Source organism: Carcharhinus amblyrhynchos, chromosome X (genome assembly GCF_965287045.1).
Source record: "Carcharhinus amblyrhynchos chromosome X, sCarAmb.v2.hapA, whole genome shotgun sequence".
Lineage (NCBI taxonomy): Eukaryota > Metazoa > Chordata > Chondrichthyes > Carcharhiniformes > Carcharhinidae > Carcharhinus > Carcharhinus amblyrhynchos.
The window spans coordinates 4,544,631-4,560,891 of NC_137359.1; the positions used below are offsets into that span (position 1 = coordinate 4,544,631).

Genomic DNA, 16,261 nt, shown 5'->3' on the forward strand with positions numbered 1-16,261 from the left:
TATACCGACAAAGCATACCATTCATAGAGAAGGAAAGGAGAGGGTGCAGAATGTAGTGTTACAGTCACAGCGAGGGTGTAGGGAAAGATCAACTTAATGCGAGGTAGGTCCATTCAAAAGTCTGACAGCAGCAGGGAAGAAGCTGTTCTTGAGTCGGTCGGTACGTGACCTCAGACTTTTGTATCTTTTTCCCGATGGAAGAAGGTGGAAGAGAGAATGTCCGGGGTGTGTGGGGTCCTTAATTATGCCGGCTGCTTTGCCGAGGCAGCGGGAAGTGTAGACGGAGTCAATGGATGGGAGGCTGGTTTGTGTGATGGGACTGTATTGTCGCACATTTGGGCAATGCATTCATTGCCTCTGCTGTATTTGACCTTTGGACAATATTTGTATGGCTGCTATATTATACCAGACATTTAGGCATTACTACTGCAACACAAGACCTGAGGCCAATATCTGAACTGATGTTACAACATTGGAGCTTTGAGCAATGTTCGTACTGCTTCCACAACACAGACCCATTTAGCAATATTCACCTTGCTGCAGTAAAACTGTATCTTTCTGTAATATTTGCATTGCTGCTGTCAGAAGCATTCACCAATATCTGCATCACTGCTGCAATAATTGTGTTTGGATGAACTCTGCATTGCTGCTATAGTGATATTATACTCTTGGCCAATATTTGTATTGCGCCTGTAAATAGCAGTAGCAACGCGGCTGTAATGCAAGATCTTCAGGCAGTCTCAGCACTGGACCTTTAGGTATTTTTACATTGCTGCTGTAATACAGATCCTGTGGTAGTTTACGTAGGCAGTTTTCACATTATACTTCTAATGCTACAACATAGATAATAAGCATGTTACCGATACAATAAAATCTAATTCTAGTGTGTCTATAATGCAGGGGCTGTACTTTGCGGACAGTTTTCACATTATTGCGTTAATCTACTTGTGCTAGCAATTGTATTCAATTTGTAATGCAAGATTTGTGAGCATTACTCAAAATACTTCTGCAATACAGGACTTTGAGCAGTATTCACATTGCTCCCTAATACATTACTTAAGATGGCATTCAGATTACTCCTGCAATACATCTGTAATGCAATAGTTGTTCTGTGCCTGTAATTATTGCCAGTAGCGCTACTGAATTCCAGCAGTATTTACACATCCGTGTAATAAAGAACCTGTAGGTACTGCACTCTTGTAATATAGGCCCTGTAGGTGCTATTTGCATTGTTCCTGTAACACAGGGTCTGTAGACACTATTTGCATTGCTCCTGTAATACAGGGTCTGTGGATGCTATTTGCATTGCTCCTGTAATAAAGGCACTGCAGGTGCTATTTGCATTGCACCTGTAAAACAGGTCATGTAGGTGGTATTTGCATTGCTCCTGTAATACAGGCACTGGAGGTACTATTGCATTGCTCCTGTAATACAGGTCATGTAGGTGGTATTTGCATTGCTCCTGTAATACAGGCACTGCAGCGACTATTTGCATTGCTCCTGTAATACAGGCCCTTTAAGTGCTATTTGCATTGCTTCTGTAATACAGGTCATGTAGGTGCTATCTGCATTGTTCCTGTAACACAGGGTCTGTAGACACTATTTGCATTGCTCTGTAAGACAGCCCTTTCAGTGCTATTTGCATTGCTCCTGTTTTCAGGCACTGGAGGGGCTATTTGCATTGCTCCTGTAATACAGGGTCAGTGGATGCTATTTGCATTGCTCCTGTAATAAAGGCACGGCAGGTGCTATTTGCATTGCACCTGTAAAACAGGTCATGTAGGTGGTATTTGCATTGCTCCTGTAATACAGGCACTGGAGGTACTATTGCATTGCTGCTGCAATACAGGTCATGTAGGTTCTATTTGCATTGCTCCTGTAATGCAGGCATTGCAGGTGCTATTTGCATTGCTACTGTAATACAGACCTTTTAAGTGCTATTTGCATTGCTCCTCTAACACAAGTCATGGAGGTGGTGTTTGCATTGCACCTGTAACACAGGGCCTGTAGGTGCTATTTGCATTGCTCCTGTAACACAGGCCCTGTCGGTGCCATTTCTATTGCTCCTCTAATGCAGTCATTGTAGGTACCACTTGCATTGTCCAATTAATACAGTCTTTGTGGGTGCTATTTGCATTGCTCCTGTAATATGAGACTAGTAGGTGCTATTGCATTGTTCCTGTAATGCAGGCATTATAGGTACCATTTGCATTGCTCCTGTAACACAGGCCCTAAAGATGCTATTTGCATTGCTCTTACAATGCAGGCATTGTAGTACCATGTGCATAGCCCCTGTAATACAGCCTCTGTGGGTGCTATTTGCATTGCTACTGTAATGAGACTGGTAGATGCTACTGCATTGCTTCTGTAATGCAGGCATTGTAGGTACCATTTGCATTGCCCCTGTAACACAGGTCCTAAAGATACTATTCGCATTGCTCCTGTAACAGAGGGTCTGTGCATGTTTTTGCATTGCTCCTGTAACATAGGTACTGTAGGTGCCATTTGCATTTCTCCTGTAATATAGGTCATCTAGGTGTTATTTATATTGCTCTTGTAATAAGTCCCTGAGGGTGCTGTTTGCATTGCTCCTGTAATATGAGACTGATAGGTGCTGTTGCATTGCTTCTGTAATACAGGCACTATGGGGTGCGTTTTGCATTGCTCCTGTAATACAGATCATGCAGGAAATATTTGCATTGCTCTTGTAACAGAGGCATCATAGGTACCATTTGCATTGCTCCTGTAATACAGGATCTGAGCATACTATTTGCATTGCTCCTGTAATACAAGCCCTGTCGGTGTTATTTGCATGGCTCCTGTAATGCCACCATTGTAGGTACCATTTGCATTGCCCCTGTTATACTAGCACAGTAGGTGCTATTTGCATTGCTCCTGTAATACAGTTCATGTAAGTGCTATTTATATTGCCCCTCAAATACAGGTCATGTAGGTGCTATTTACCTTGCTCCTGTAATACAGTCCCTGGGGCTACTTGCATTGCTCCTGTAATATGAGACTGGTAGGTGCTATTGCAGCGCTTCTGTAATACAGGCATTGTAGGTACCATTTGCATTGCCCCTGTAATACAGGCACTGTGGGGTACTATTTGCATTGCTCCTGTAACACAGTCCCTGTTGGTGCTATTTGCATTGTTTCTGTAACACAGGTCATGTAGGTGATATTTGCATTGCTCCTGTAATACAAGGTCTGTGCATGCTATTTGCATTGCTCCTAGAATCAGGTCATGTAGGAAGTATTCAAAATACATATAATAATATATTTTTGCCATTTTCACATTTTCCTGCAATACAGCTTGCTTAAACAGTTTTTACCGTCCTCTTCAACACTATTATTAGGCAGTATCCGGAACCCATGTAGGGTTCTATAATGTTCCTATAATGTCATATTGTTATTGGTGTAATACAATACCTTTGGGCAGTATGAATACCTCACCATTGCCTGATAGCTTCAGACATTGCTCACTGCTTGTGAGCAGAACTGCCATTGTAATTAAATATGTTCAGTAAGACCTATAGACATTATTTGGAATTGTAGTTATTGCCCATCGGTAATATTCATGTTGCTCCTGCAACAAAACAGAGAGCAGCAAGTAGTTATAACAGAACTCCCATTTGTGTAGCTAAGGGGATAACTGACCAATGAATCTACAATGCTGGCTGAGGGAGAAATGGTTACCATGGCACAGGGAGAACTTCCATGCCTAATATCAAGCTGCACCACTGGATCTTAACTTTCACCTGAAAAAGCACGCATTTAGCATCTCATCCAAAATAAAAGGACCTCTGATAATGTCACACTCCCTCAGCACTGCGCTAAGTTGGCAGCCCAGTTTATGAGCTTGGGTCAAGAAATGGGCTTGAAGTCTCAATCTTCTGACAATGGAGGTTTAGGCAATATTAGCTGTGCTTCCCATTCCTGCCACTGTTACCCCTGGACTGGACTGTTCCAACACACCCCTAGCTCCTCCCCCACATCATATCTTCAGTAAACTTAAGGCCATCCACAACCCCTGCTGTTCATGTCTTATCTTCTCTCATTTCCTAATATCCCTACAAATATTACCAGCAATATTTTGATTTTAAAATTCTTATCCTGGTTCTCAAATTCCTCCATGGCCTCGTCCTCTCTATCTCTATACTCACCTGCAGCGCCACAACCCACCAAGTTATCTGCGCTCCTCTGATTCTGGCCTCTTATACAGTCCCACTCATAACTGACCCACCATTGGTGGTCATACTTTCCAGCCGCCTCAGCCCCAAGCTCTGAAATTCCGACAAGTCTGTGTCTTTCTAACTTGTTTTTCTCTTTCAAGACTCTCTTAAAATCTACGCGTTTGACCAAGATTTTTGTGATCTGATTTAGTCACCTGAATTATGCCACCCCGCTTGCCATGGGAATTGGAAGTTCCGTTGACTTCAGGTGGGATTTTCCAGTCTCAGGTCGAGCAAAGCCGTAAAAACCCACCCAGTAACTCATCTGGCTCGGTGTCAGACTTTTATAATTCTCCTGTGAATCACCTTGGGTGTTTCATTACATTAAAGGCACAGAATAAATATGAGTTATTGTTGGAATTCAATCACTTGTCATTGCTGCCTTTTGTAACGAATATGATGTCACAGGCGCTGAATTTTACAAGACGTTGATATTTGAAAATGCGTTACCTTAAGGTAGACACAACATTCTGAAAATCGCAGGGGGTAATTATTAGATTCCTGACAAACATCTCAGTCCGGAGTAAGGCCCATGTGATCTGGTTGATGTGGGGAGAGATACTTAAATAGAAACCCACTGAGGTGGGGTGGCAGTTTGAACACTTTTCACAGTATCTCACAGAGAAAGAACAACTGCACTTGAGACACAGGAAGCTACTGTTGTGGAAAAGTAGAGAGAAATGTTTTGTGTTAATGACCAAGCAGGATGCTTTTAAGAGTTCAGTTTCTGTTCAAAACAAAGGATCTTGAAGATGAACAGGGAGTCATCGGAGGTGTACCTCACCAGAGATAATCTTATTTGGGAAAACTCAGTGGAGGGGAACAATTGCTGAAGGACAATGGACATTTCAATGTGGTGTGGTGGGGAGAAGTGAACCTCTGCTGGAGAGCTGAGTGATTTTGGGGCAGTTGCTTTCATGTCACATATCTACCAGAAAGGCGGTGCAAAGCACAATTGCTGTGCAAGACACACCTTAGTTGTGTTAGGTAATGCAAACTTTTCTTTAGTTTATTAGTTGCCTGACAATTAATGCTCGAATCATGTTAATTTTAGTTTGTGTTACAGTAAAAGTCTTAAAAAGTGCAACTCTTGTCTACCAGTTTATTTGGGGCTATCTGGGGAAATTCACCCCTTTTAAAATGTTATCAGTCTCTATGAGGATCGTAACAATTAACACTGCCCTGTAATTGAGTCCCTTGTAATGATATTAACACTGGTCCTTGTAGTAACTTTCACATTGCTCCTGTAATACAGAAACTTGTACTAAATATTAACACAGTTCCTGTAATACAAAAACTTAGTCACTATTAACACTGTTCTTGCGATACAATAGGTAGCAGTCAGTATCCGGGTTGCTCCTGTAACAGTTATTGTAGTCAGTATTAACGCTGCTCCTATAATACAGTACCTGTAGGCAGTATTCACACTGGTATGGTTTCTCCCCACTGTGTGTCCGTTTGTGTCGTTCCATATGGTACTTCTGAATAAACCTCATGTCACATTCATCACAGTGGAATGGCTTCTCACCTGTGAAATCAAAGAAAGAATCTTCGAATTCATGGTTTTTTTTTGTACAAGAACCTTTGATATAAAATAGCTTTTAACTTTGGCTGTGAATTTCTCCTCCCAGCTTACTTCTCTTGGAGTGTCAGAGTGAACTGTCAGGAAGATGGTTGTCAAAGTAAATGCTGCAGTATCACAGCGATTGGTTTGGTATGGTATTGTTAAAAAGGAAGGGGTCCGCACATCACACTCAGTGAGCCGGTATACCAAACTAACAGTGAGGAAGCCCATACATCCATGAAACAATGAGGTCAAAGTGCATTTCCATATAGAGTCATAGATATATACAGCGTGGAAACAGGCCCTTCGGCCCAACTCAGCCATGCCGACCGGGTTTCCCAAACTGAACTGGCCCCATTTGATCTGACTGTGGCACAGAGAGTAGTCTGACTGAACAGCATCACACCTACGGGTTGGTAGCTTACAATAAGATTCCCTGTGTATTGCCATGTCTCATCCTGTGTGAATCAGTGATAGTGCACCACATATCTACAGTGAGGATCTGGCACACTATATTGTCACTGAAGCGGCCCGCTTTATTAATATCAAAGTAAGAATCTAGGCACATCACAGTGGCCTAAGAGGGCGACTTATTAAGAGTGCCCCTTTGATCTGACTGCTGTATTACATTGGTGTGAAGGTCCTGATATAGTAGAGTGTGGGAGGAATAGAGAACAAAAGCATAAGACATAAAAGACACTGATTAGACCTCAGCTGGACTACCGCTTCCAATTCTGGGCAAGACACTTTTGGAAGGATATCAAGGCCTTAGAGAGGGTTCAATGCTGAGGAACTTTAGCTACCTTGAGAAGCTGGGGTTGTTCTCCTTAAGAGAGCAGAGAACTGTTCTCCTTAAGAGAGCAGAGAACAGAGAGCAGTGGATATGGTTTACATGGACTTCAGCAAGGCATTTGATAAGGTCCCCCATGTAAGGCTTCTTGAGAAGGTGAGAGGGCATTGGATCCAAGGGGCTTTGGCCTTGTGGATCCAGAACTGGCTTGCCTGCAGAAGGCAGAGAGTGGTTGTGGATGGGACTTTTTCTGCATGGAGGTCGGTCACGAGTGCCCCAGGGATCTGTTCTAGGACCCTTGCTGTTTGTCATTTTCATAAATGACCTGGATGAGGAAGTGGAGGGATGGGTTAGTAAGTTCGCTGACGATACGAAGGTTGGTGGTGTTGTGGATAGTCTGGAGGGATGTCAGAAGTTGCAGCGGGACATAGATAGGATGCAAGACTGGGCGGAGAAGTGGCAGATGGACTTCAACCCGGATAAATGTGTAGTGGCCCATTTTGGCAGGGCCAATGGGATGAACGAGTACACTATCAAGGGCAGGAGTCTTAGCAGTGTTGAAGAGCAGAAGGATCTTGGGGTCCGGGTCCATAGGACTCTTAAATCGGCCTCGTAGGTGGAGGATGTGGTCAAGAAGGCGTATGGTGTACTGGCCTTCATTAATCGAGGGATTGAGTTTAGGAGTCGGGAGGTAATGCTACAACTTTATAAGACCCTCATCAGACCCCAGTTGGAGTACTGTGCGCAGTTCTGGTCACCTCACTACAGGAAGGATGTGGAAGCTATTGAGAGGGTGCAGAGGACATTTACAAGGATGTTGCCTGGATTGGGAGGCATGCCTTATGAAGATAGGTTGAGGGAGCTCGGTCTCTTCTCCCTGGAGAGACGAAGGTTGAGAGGCGACCTGATAGAGGTTTATAAAATGTTGAGAGGAATAGATAGGGTGGATTCTCGGAGGCTATTTCCCAGGGCTGAAATGGTCACTACGAGAAGACACAGGTTTAAGGTGCTGGGAAGCAAGTACAGAGGAGATGTTAGGGGTAAGTTTTTCACTCAGAGGGTGGTGAGTGAGTGGAATCGGCTGCCATCAGTGGTGGTAGAGGCGAACTCGCTGGGGTCTTTTAAAAGACTTCTGGATGAGTATATGGGATCTAATGGGATTGGGAGTTACAGATAGTTCTATGGCTTGGTAGGTATGGATGCAATCGGCACAACTTGTGGGCCGAAGGGCCTGTTTGTGCTGTAGTGTTCTATGTTCTAGAACATTGCGAGGATATTTGCTAAAAGTGTTGAAATCATCAAAGGGTTTAAAACAGTAAAGAAGGAGAAACGGTTCCAGTGGCAGAAGGGACAGCAACCAGAGGACACAGATTTGAGGTGACTAGCGGTAGAATGAGAGACACATAAGGAAATACTGGCCTGAATCCCCCCCTCCATGTCCAGATCAGAAAAATCTGGCTTTGAGAATACACTGTGCATGGGGACCCTCAGGAAGTCCTGGTGCACACACATACACTTACATTCCCAGGGAGTTTCAACTTCGGATGGGGAAATCTGTGCTACTTGGGACTCTAGGTGAACGTCTCCAACCCTGAGCTCAGTGTCAGAAACTTGGGGTAGGTATGTGGGGCTTATGTGAAAATTTACCATGGGAATGTTACAGCTAATCTCTGGCCTAATTCAGAGATTAAATCAGGGTAACTGAACTCAGAAACGCAACAATTCCCCTTTCCCCCCTCACCGTCCACACCAACCTGACATGACGACACCCCTCCCCCCAACCCAACTCTGCCCTACCCAACCACTAGTCCGCCCATCACGCCACCAACCTACACCACGCCATACCACACTGACTCATCAAGAACGTTGGCATCAAAGTGAGCACTGAGATTCCGTGGTTATACTGAGGGGTTCTTTGTTACAGTCTAAAGTTGTGTAAGGGGGTTTAGGGGTGCCAATGTCACGGGGTGGTGGGGGGGTGGGGGGGTTGCCACCACTTACTGGGGATCTTCAGAAAGATCTTTCCCCTCCTGTCCGCCCGAGATGAGGAAAACTTTAAATGTCACTTTCCCACCCTACCCATCAACCTCAAGATTGAGGCTGGGTGGAATATGGCCCTTCAGTGGCCACTTAAGAACCTAAGTAAACGGGACCCTGCCCATCCATGCAAGAAACTGCGCCTGGGTTTGGGCAGGCAGGTTCCTAGGGGGAAATTGTGTCTATTAAATGTTACGCTCCCCACCCCTGCCTCGGAACCCACCTTGGGTCAGCGTAAAATTCTGCCCACTGTGTACATTAATTTTGTGGATAGAGGGAGAGAGAAGGATCCAAATTTCACCCAGTACAAAAACACTGCAGGAGTCAAAGTAAAGAATGAGTCCAAAGGGAGGTGCAAGGGCATCAGATGAGATGGCGTATGGGGCCGATGCCATCAAGGGTTAAATGGTTCGACAGAGAAGCTGCCATATGTGTCTTGAAGTGGAGGGTGTATTACACTGTCACAGTGGGGCAGGAGGGGTATTACATTGTTGCAGAGTGTGTCCCAGGGCTGGCTGCATTATGTGTGATCAGAACTCCCCAGTCAGCTGACGAAGGAGCAGCGCTCTGAAAGCTAGTGGCGCTTGCTACCAAACAAACCTGCTGGACTGCAACCTGGCGCTGAGACTTTTTACTGCATTACACTGTCACAGAGTATGTCCCAGTGCCGAGGGGGGGGGAGGGGAGGGGAGCGTGTATTACACTGTCACATTCTGTGTCCCAGGGTGTATATTATGCTGTCAAAGTATATTATGGAAGGCATATAGTGTTCCTGTTCAATTGCCTTCATTTTAATGTATCATATCAGGAAATGGGCGAAATAGAACAGTCTGCAGTTCAGGTAGGAAAATAAAGAGACAGTATCCCTCTTTCTTCGCTTACCTAGGCTGTACGGTATCTCTTCAGCAATCACATTTAGTAAGCTGTATGCTATTTTAGCAATAATGAACTGTGACAGAATAGAGTAGCGATATACATGGTATCTGTGACAATACGATGTGAATTTGTCAAAACCTTTGATGGTTACAGAAGCCCTCTGCATCGAGATCAAAATGCAGGATGTTCTGAATTTTTTTTGATACATTCAATAAAGGAATCAAGAGTTTTAGTCCTTTACAGTTCCCCAAATCCATGCCATAATACACCTGTTCAGAAAATACACTTTGTGGATCTTGTCAGACAGAAAAGTGACGCACATTTGACAGGTGAATGCGCCTTCATTACTCAGAAGGATTTCAAATAACCTGCTATTTTGCAAGAACTGAGATCTGAAGAGAGAACTGTTTAAAATTTCACCCTGCTGTAGCTTGGCCAACCAAGATACACTTCTGCTCCTTGTATTCACAAACAAGAAGTGAATGACACAAATACTGCGTACAGTTTTGAACGCTTTAACACTTGTACTTTCATCTTTTTTTGTAGGTCAACAAAAGGGATAATGTCTCTTTAAGGAGTTTCACAGACTATGGTTATCTCGTGTCACCAGCACCAGCTCCTGATATTTCACTTACCCGTGTGTATCTTCTCATGTCTCTGCAGTAGGTACTTCTGGATAAATCGCATGCTACATTGGCTGCACTGATATGGCTTTTCACCTAAAAGCAAAACAAAATCCAAATTTCTCCTCAGCTCACTCAGGATGTAAATGACTAAAATTATTCTTCTCGACCTAGCAATCTAAGATACTTGCTAAGAACTATGAATGTTGGATTTGTTCCAAAAGGTGTCCTGCAAGCGACTCGAGATACTTTCTTACCATGAAGCTCCTGAGCTGAACGTAGCTCAACTGTCTTCATTAAACAAAATAAGGCAAATAGAGACAGTATCCCTTTTTGTTGCTCTGATAAAGCTTGTCCTCACAACCATCATGAGAAATAATTCACACACATCCCCTCGTCAGCTGTAAAAGGTGTTGATGGAAAGTCTATTCAAACCATTCTCAGTCATGTAAGCAATGGATGACACCAAATCTTGGGACTGATCTTTCATAGTTAGTGGCTTCAATTCTCTTAAATTAGTAAAATAGACACTGACACGCACACGCGCACACACACACACTCGCATACTCTCTCACATGCGTGCACACACATTTTCACACACTCGTGCATGCACACACATACATGCATACTCTCGCATACTCACACCGCGTGCGCACACACACACAAAGCAAATCTGAGGTGTAGTAACATACGATCTGCTGATGCCTATGGATAGTACGTGCTTTGGATTGATATTGTTGTAAACTGACTTTAAGAAGCCTGCTGACAATGATGCTGTTAGCGCGAGTGGGCGAAACGACCACTACGGACTCAGGGTGAAGTTCAATAACGGCACAGCTTTATTTTCTTTTTACGTCGACGGAGAAGCACAGTCAGGACATACAGTCGGACAGTCCCAAAAGTGCTCTAAAGGCTCCCCCACAACGGGCTACAGTTATACCTGAACTTCGCGTTTCAAATGCTAATCCTTTATTTACAGTATTTGACTTCAGCCATCCTGTTTCGATGTTTTCGAGTGTCGGAGCAATTGTTTTAAGTGTGTGTTAATCATTTTTGTCTGGTTGGTTATCAATGGGCTGGAATCTCTGGGGTTTGAACCATAGGTGTGTGTTATTGATCTCAAAGAGGTTTGAGGGGCCAGGGACGCTTCCTTAACTGTGTTAATTTTAGGTGTCTCCATGGGCTGTTTGACTGGTTTAGAAGTGCTGATTTTGATGGGGTGGGGATGTGTTCTTTAATTTCGTTCCTGTAGGTGCCATCCTGTCCAATTTCCCTTATGTGCTAGCCCTCATTTGCATTCTAAAAGCATGCTCTTGCCTTCTGATCAGTGTCTGTTACTTTGTGATTTTAGTGGAGGGCTCTGAGGATAGCTTTAGTTTGCTTCCATTTTGTGCACCCAATTTCATAAAATTTGTTGTCCGATAACAATGCTGTATTTAAGCAATGCCACTCGTGTGTTCAAACAAATCTTCAGGAATGACTGATCGCTCAGTGTTTGATATACTACTGAGTGTGGAATTGAGCTGTGCAGCCAGAGATGGTGGCAAAGTTAATTCCTGGTTGGAGTTTAGTTGATCTCACCCACAGCAACATCTGCAGTGCCAAGACTGGTCCCAGCATAATCCATTACGGAAAACAGGAGAGAGAGAGAAATAATTGGAATAATCAGCCAGGGCTCCCATTTCTAATCACAACCCAGTGAAGCGTGAATGTGGAAACAACGGGTGAAGGCAGCATCAAGCTCAGTTGTGATATCTTCCAGAGTTGAATAGCCAATCAACGCACACCATTGATATGTTCAAATGAAGAGGGGCTACCTGGGCAAGGTTCTAGAAAGCAGACTTTGCACAAGTCAACAATCTTTGAGAAATTATGGGAAGAAACTTCAGCTGTAAAGCCCAGGGTCTTTACCAATTGCCATTGCCCAGCAGAATTGGCTGTGTCAGTTCAGTCCATATGACATTCTGCATAACCAAAGGTTTAAAGCATTTTCCCTTTCCTCTTGCATTGTAGCCTTAGAGACTCTTTGCGAACAAAGAAAACATGCAGAATTTGTCAGCTCTCCCACACCTGTCTAGTATTTGCTTGTTTGAAACCAGGTCACAAGGCTCATTTCACTTAAGAACGGAGACAAAACGTTCACTTGGGTTGGAAAAAAGAAAAGCAAATGGATTAAGAACTAGCCAAGTTTGACAGAACCATTCCAGCGGTGGTATTCATTGCCCACGTACGTGTCTGCCCTCTCCCGACCCTCCTGCTAGCTGCATCCATCTTCCAACCTTCCCGCTGGCTGGTTTCTTCTCCTAACCTTTCCATGGGAAGGGGAAGCGGCAAACGGGATGGAGAAGCTGCGAGCGGGATGGGGAGTAGGAGGCTCAGGAGGGGGATGTGGTGTTGTGCAGTAACTGTGCTGATATAGAAACGGAGATTGCGCAATTTGGTGAATATCCCCTCATTTATAATTGCGCTAAAATAAAAATAAGCAATGAGAAAACGTTTTAAATGGTGGATACCTGGATGTTATATAATTACAATCAATGCTTTAGCAACTAATCAGATCAAGAGGATAAAGTTAAAATTAAATAACAAACGATAGTAGCACTAAAATGTTTTGGATTTGTCAGTAAGACCTAAGATTTTTAGGTAATAAAGGTAAAATATTTTGGTATTGCTGAAAAAAGACATGTGGGCTGGAATTCTCCAGCTGTTCACGCCAGTGGGAGACTCGTTTTCCCACTGGCATAGGGCAACGTCAAGCGGGTCCAGAGAATCCTGCCAGCGGGAAGCACGTAACTGGGATTGTGGAGAATCTCACCCATGCTGTCAAAGCTTCTCACCTTGCACTCATCAGGACAATTCACAAGATCAACTTTATACTGCAAGCAAACAGAGTACTGATGAGTTGGCAAGTGGACTATGATTGGTTTGAGGTATTCCTACGGAGAATGCACCAGTTAACTGATGACTGACATTCGTGAATTGTCAAATCGTCCTGATGAGTACAAGAGGAAAAGTTTCAACAACGTCTTTTTTCAGTGATACTCAAGTTCTGTACTACTAAACGACTATTTATAAAATGTCTAAGTTAACCCCCTGTAAAATAGCAAAATCAGAAGATGAGAAGCAGCCAACTGGTGAGTAGCTGGTGAGTTAAAGCTTATTTATTAGTCACACGCAAGGCTTACACTGCAACAAAGTTACTCCAGCATCTGTTTCGGTGAATGCACCTAGCCAGCACACCTTTCAGAATGTGGGAGAAAACCCATGCACACACGGGGAGAATGTGCAAACTCCATACAGACAGTGACCCAAGCCAGGAATTGAACCCGGGTCCCTGGTGCCGTGAGACAGCAGTGCTAACCACTGTGCCACCGAGTGTCTATTTCTTTGCTAACTTTTATTGTCTATTAAGCTAGGTTACCTGATCTTCATCCGTGAAATAAATGGATTAAAATTAAAAATGAGACTTCAAAAATAAGATAAAGAAATTTTTAAATGAAAAGAATGAGTGGAGATATTTGTCCTCTGGACATGTGCAGACTGAATATCCAAACAAAATCATTCAACAATTAGTTACCGTCTTTCACACAATTAATTAATAATTTTAATCCATCAAATACCTAAATTCACAGAATTATTACACTCAAAAAAGGTATTTGACAAAATATGATCATTTTCAGAATGAGCTCACTTTCATTGGCTTCCCTGAAAAGTTTAAGGTGATGCACTTTGGAAGGAGTAATTTGACAAGGAAGTATTCAATGAATGCAGGAGAAGTTCTGTGGAACAAAGGGACCCTGATGTGTTGTCCATAGATTTCTGAAGGCAGAAAGGCATGTTAGTGGGGTGGTGAAGTAGATATATGGGAGACTTGCCTTTAATAATCAAAGTACAGATTGCAAAAGCAGGGAGGTGATGTTGGGAGTTGTATAGAACTTTGGTGAGGTCACAGCTGGAGTACTGAGTGCAGTTCTGGTCTCCACATTATAGGAAGGATGGGATTGTACTGGAGGGGATGCAGGGGAGATACACCAGGACACTGCCTGGGATGGAGTATTTCAGTTATGAAGAGAGGTTGGGAAGGCTTGGGTTGTTTTCGTTGGAGCAGAGAAGACTGAGGGACGACCTGATTGAGGTGTACAAGGTTATGAGACATGGACAGAGTGTATAAGGAGCAGCTGTTCCCCTGAGTTGAAGGGTCAGTCGCGAGGAGACACAGGTTCAATTGCCTCACAGCCTTTAAAAAGTATCTGGATGAGCACTTGGCAGGTCATAACGTTCAGGACTATGGGCCAAGTGCTGGTCAATGGGATTAGGTGGGAGGTCAGGTGTTTCTCGTGTGTCAGTGCTGACTCAATGGGTCAAAGGGCTTCTTCTGCACTGTATGGTTCTACTTGGTTTGAGTCTAGTTGAATTTGATTGTCAATTTTAACCATCCGGTTTCTACTCATCACTTTCCACATCTTCAGTATCACTCTCAAAATCCTCAATATCAAAATATCTAACTGCACCTATTTCCCCAATGTTTGTTAATACTCTTAAATATTTATCACATATCAAAGGCAACATCTACAGTTTCCATTTTCAATGTCACTCTCTTCCTTTTCAGTCTTTGTTGAAAAATTAAATATTTCATGTTTGGCCACATTCTTTCTTGGGCCAAAATAAAAAGATTTCTTTGTGAATGTACCGAGTTGTTAAATTTTCTGATGTTTTTCAAGAAGTGTTTGGATTTTGTTGTTGTTTCCATTAGAGGAACATTTAGTGGCTCACTTCGAGGCAACAGTTGTTCTTTACCATCTGTGGAGCAGATTGAAGGTGGATTCATACATCTCCACTGCCAACAGGAGACACGATGATATTGTCACAAGACTAGTAATTCAGAGGCCCAGGCGAATGCTCTGCCGATATGGGTTTAAATTTCACCATGGCAGCTGGTAGAATTTAAATTCAATGAATAAATCTGGAAGATAAAGCTCATGTCAGTAAAGGAGGCCATGGGCGAGATTCTCCAGCCTCCCAGCTGCGCGTTTCCCATTGGCAGGAGGTGGCCGAAGGGAAACACACGGGATTCCCGTTGATATCACCGCGTGCCGACGGGACTGCAGAATTCCAGACTGGGTCGATTGTTGTACAAACCCACCAGGCTCAGTAACGTCCTCCAGGTGAGGAAATCTGCCATCCTTACCCGGTTTGGCCTACATGGGACACAAGACTCACAGCAACGTGAAATCGTAACTGCCCTCTGAAAAGGCCAAGCGAGACACTCAGGTAAAGGGCAACAAAGGATGGGCAACAAATGCTGGCCCAGCCCGTGGCACCCATATCCCATGGAAGAATGAAAGAAAGAAAATATATTCTGGATCTGACTCAATGATGATGAAGGCCATAAATGAAAGCTTCCTTAAAGAGTCTGGTAAGAAGTCTCTCACTACCAGGTCAAAGTCCAAAAGATTTATTTGGAATGAGCTTGCGGAGCGCTGTTCCTTCCTCAGCTGAGTGTTGTAAACCTGTTGGACTTCTTACCGTGCTCACCCCAGTCCAACACCAGCATCTCCACCTTAAAGAGTCTAGCACTGATTCTGTCAGTCTCGGTGAACCTCTCGACTTCTTGCTCTAACCTATTCATTTTTCCTTTCTCTAGTTGCTGCCTGTCACTTTCCGTTTGCCTTTTTGCTGGAAGCTCTTTGCGCATCATCTGTCATTTTGCCTTGCCAAGCAATAATGCGGCGTGCAACTTTACACAAAGCAAATAAAGTAGGAAAAAAAGTACAAATGAAATATGAAAGTCAGGGATTTAATCACACAAATTTTTCTTGAAATGTATGTTTATGCTTCATTAAGTCAGCAGAAACACGATATCGGCAGGGCTGCAGAATCCTCTACAAGGAGACCAAATTGCCCTTCTCTCCCCACCCCATATCCACCCCGAGGAAGGGGTGGTTAGCTGTAGACTCCTGTGTGACTTGCTCCGAGCTATCATCCCAGCAAGTTGGGTTAAAATTGACCAAAGGACCTCAGTGGAGTTTGTCAACAAACACGCAGACAGATGTTTCAGCTTTTTACACAGGCAGCTTAGAGCCATCCTGTTTCCACGTGGGAGCCCCAGGATACGTCTCAACTCCTGGATAACCAG

At 43.7% G+C, this 16,261-nt stretch overlaps 1 protein-coding gene across 4 annotated transcripts in view; it reads right to left on the reverse strand.

Annotated features, from left to right (window-relative positions):
• LOC145361953 (zinc finger protein 148-like) overlaps nucleotides 1-16,261 on the reverse strand; it is a 146,079-nt gene that overhangs the window by 17,607 nt on the left and 112,211 nt on the right. For 3 of the 4 annotated variants that reach the window (XM_080217950.1, XM_080217952.1, XM_080217951.1), the window contains exons 5-6: nucleotides 10,138-10,221; nucleotides 5,645-5,763 (exon numbers count right to left, since the gene is read on the reverse strand). In XM_080217950.1, the coding sequence (XP_080074076.1) occupies nucleotides 5,645-5,763; nucleotides 10,138-10,221 (203 nt within the window). The remainder of the gene's footprint in view (nucleotides 1-5,644; nucleotides 5,764-10,137; nucleotides 10,222-16,261) is intronic. The other variant, XM_080217953.1, reaches the window with a different exon arrangement.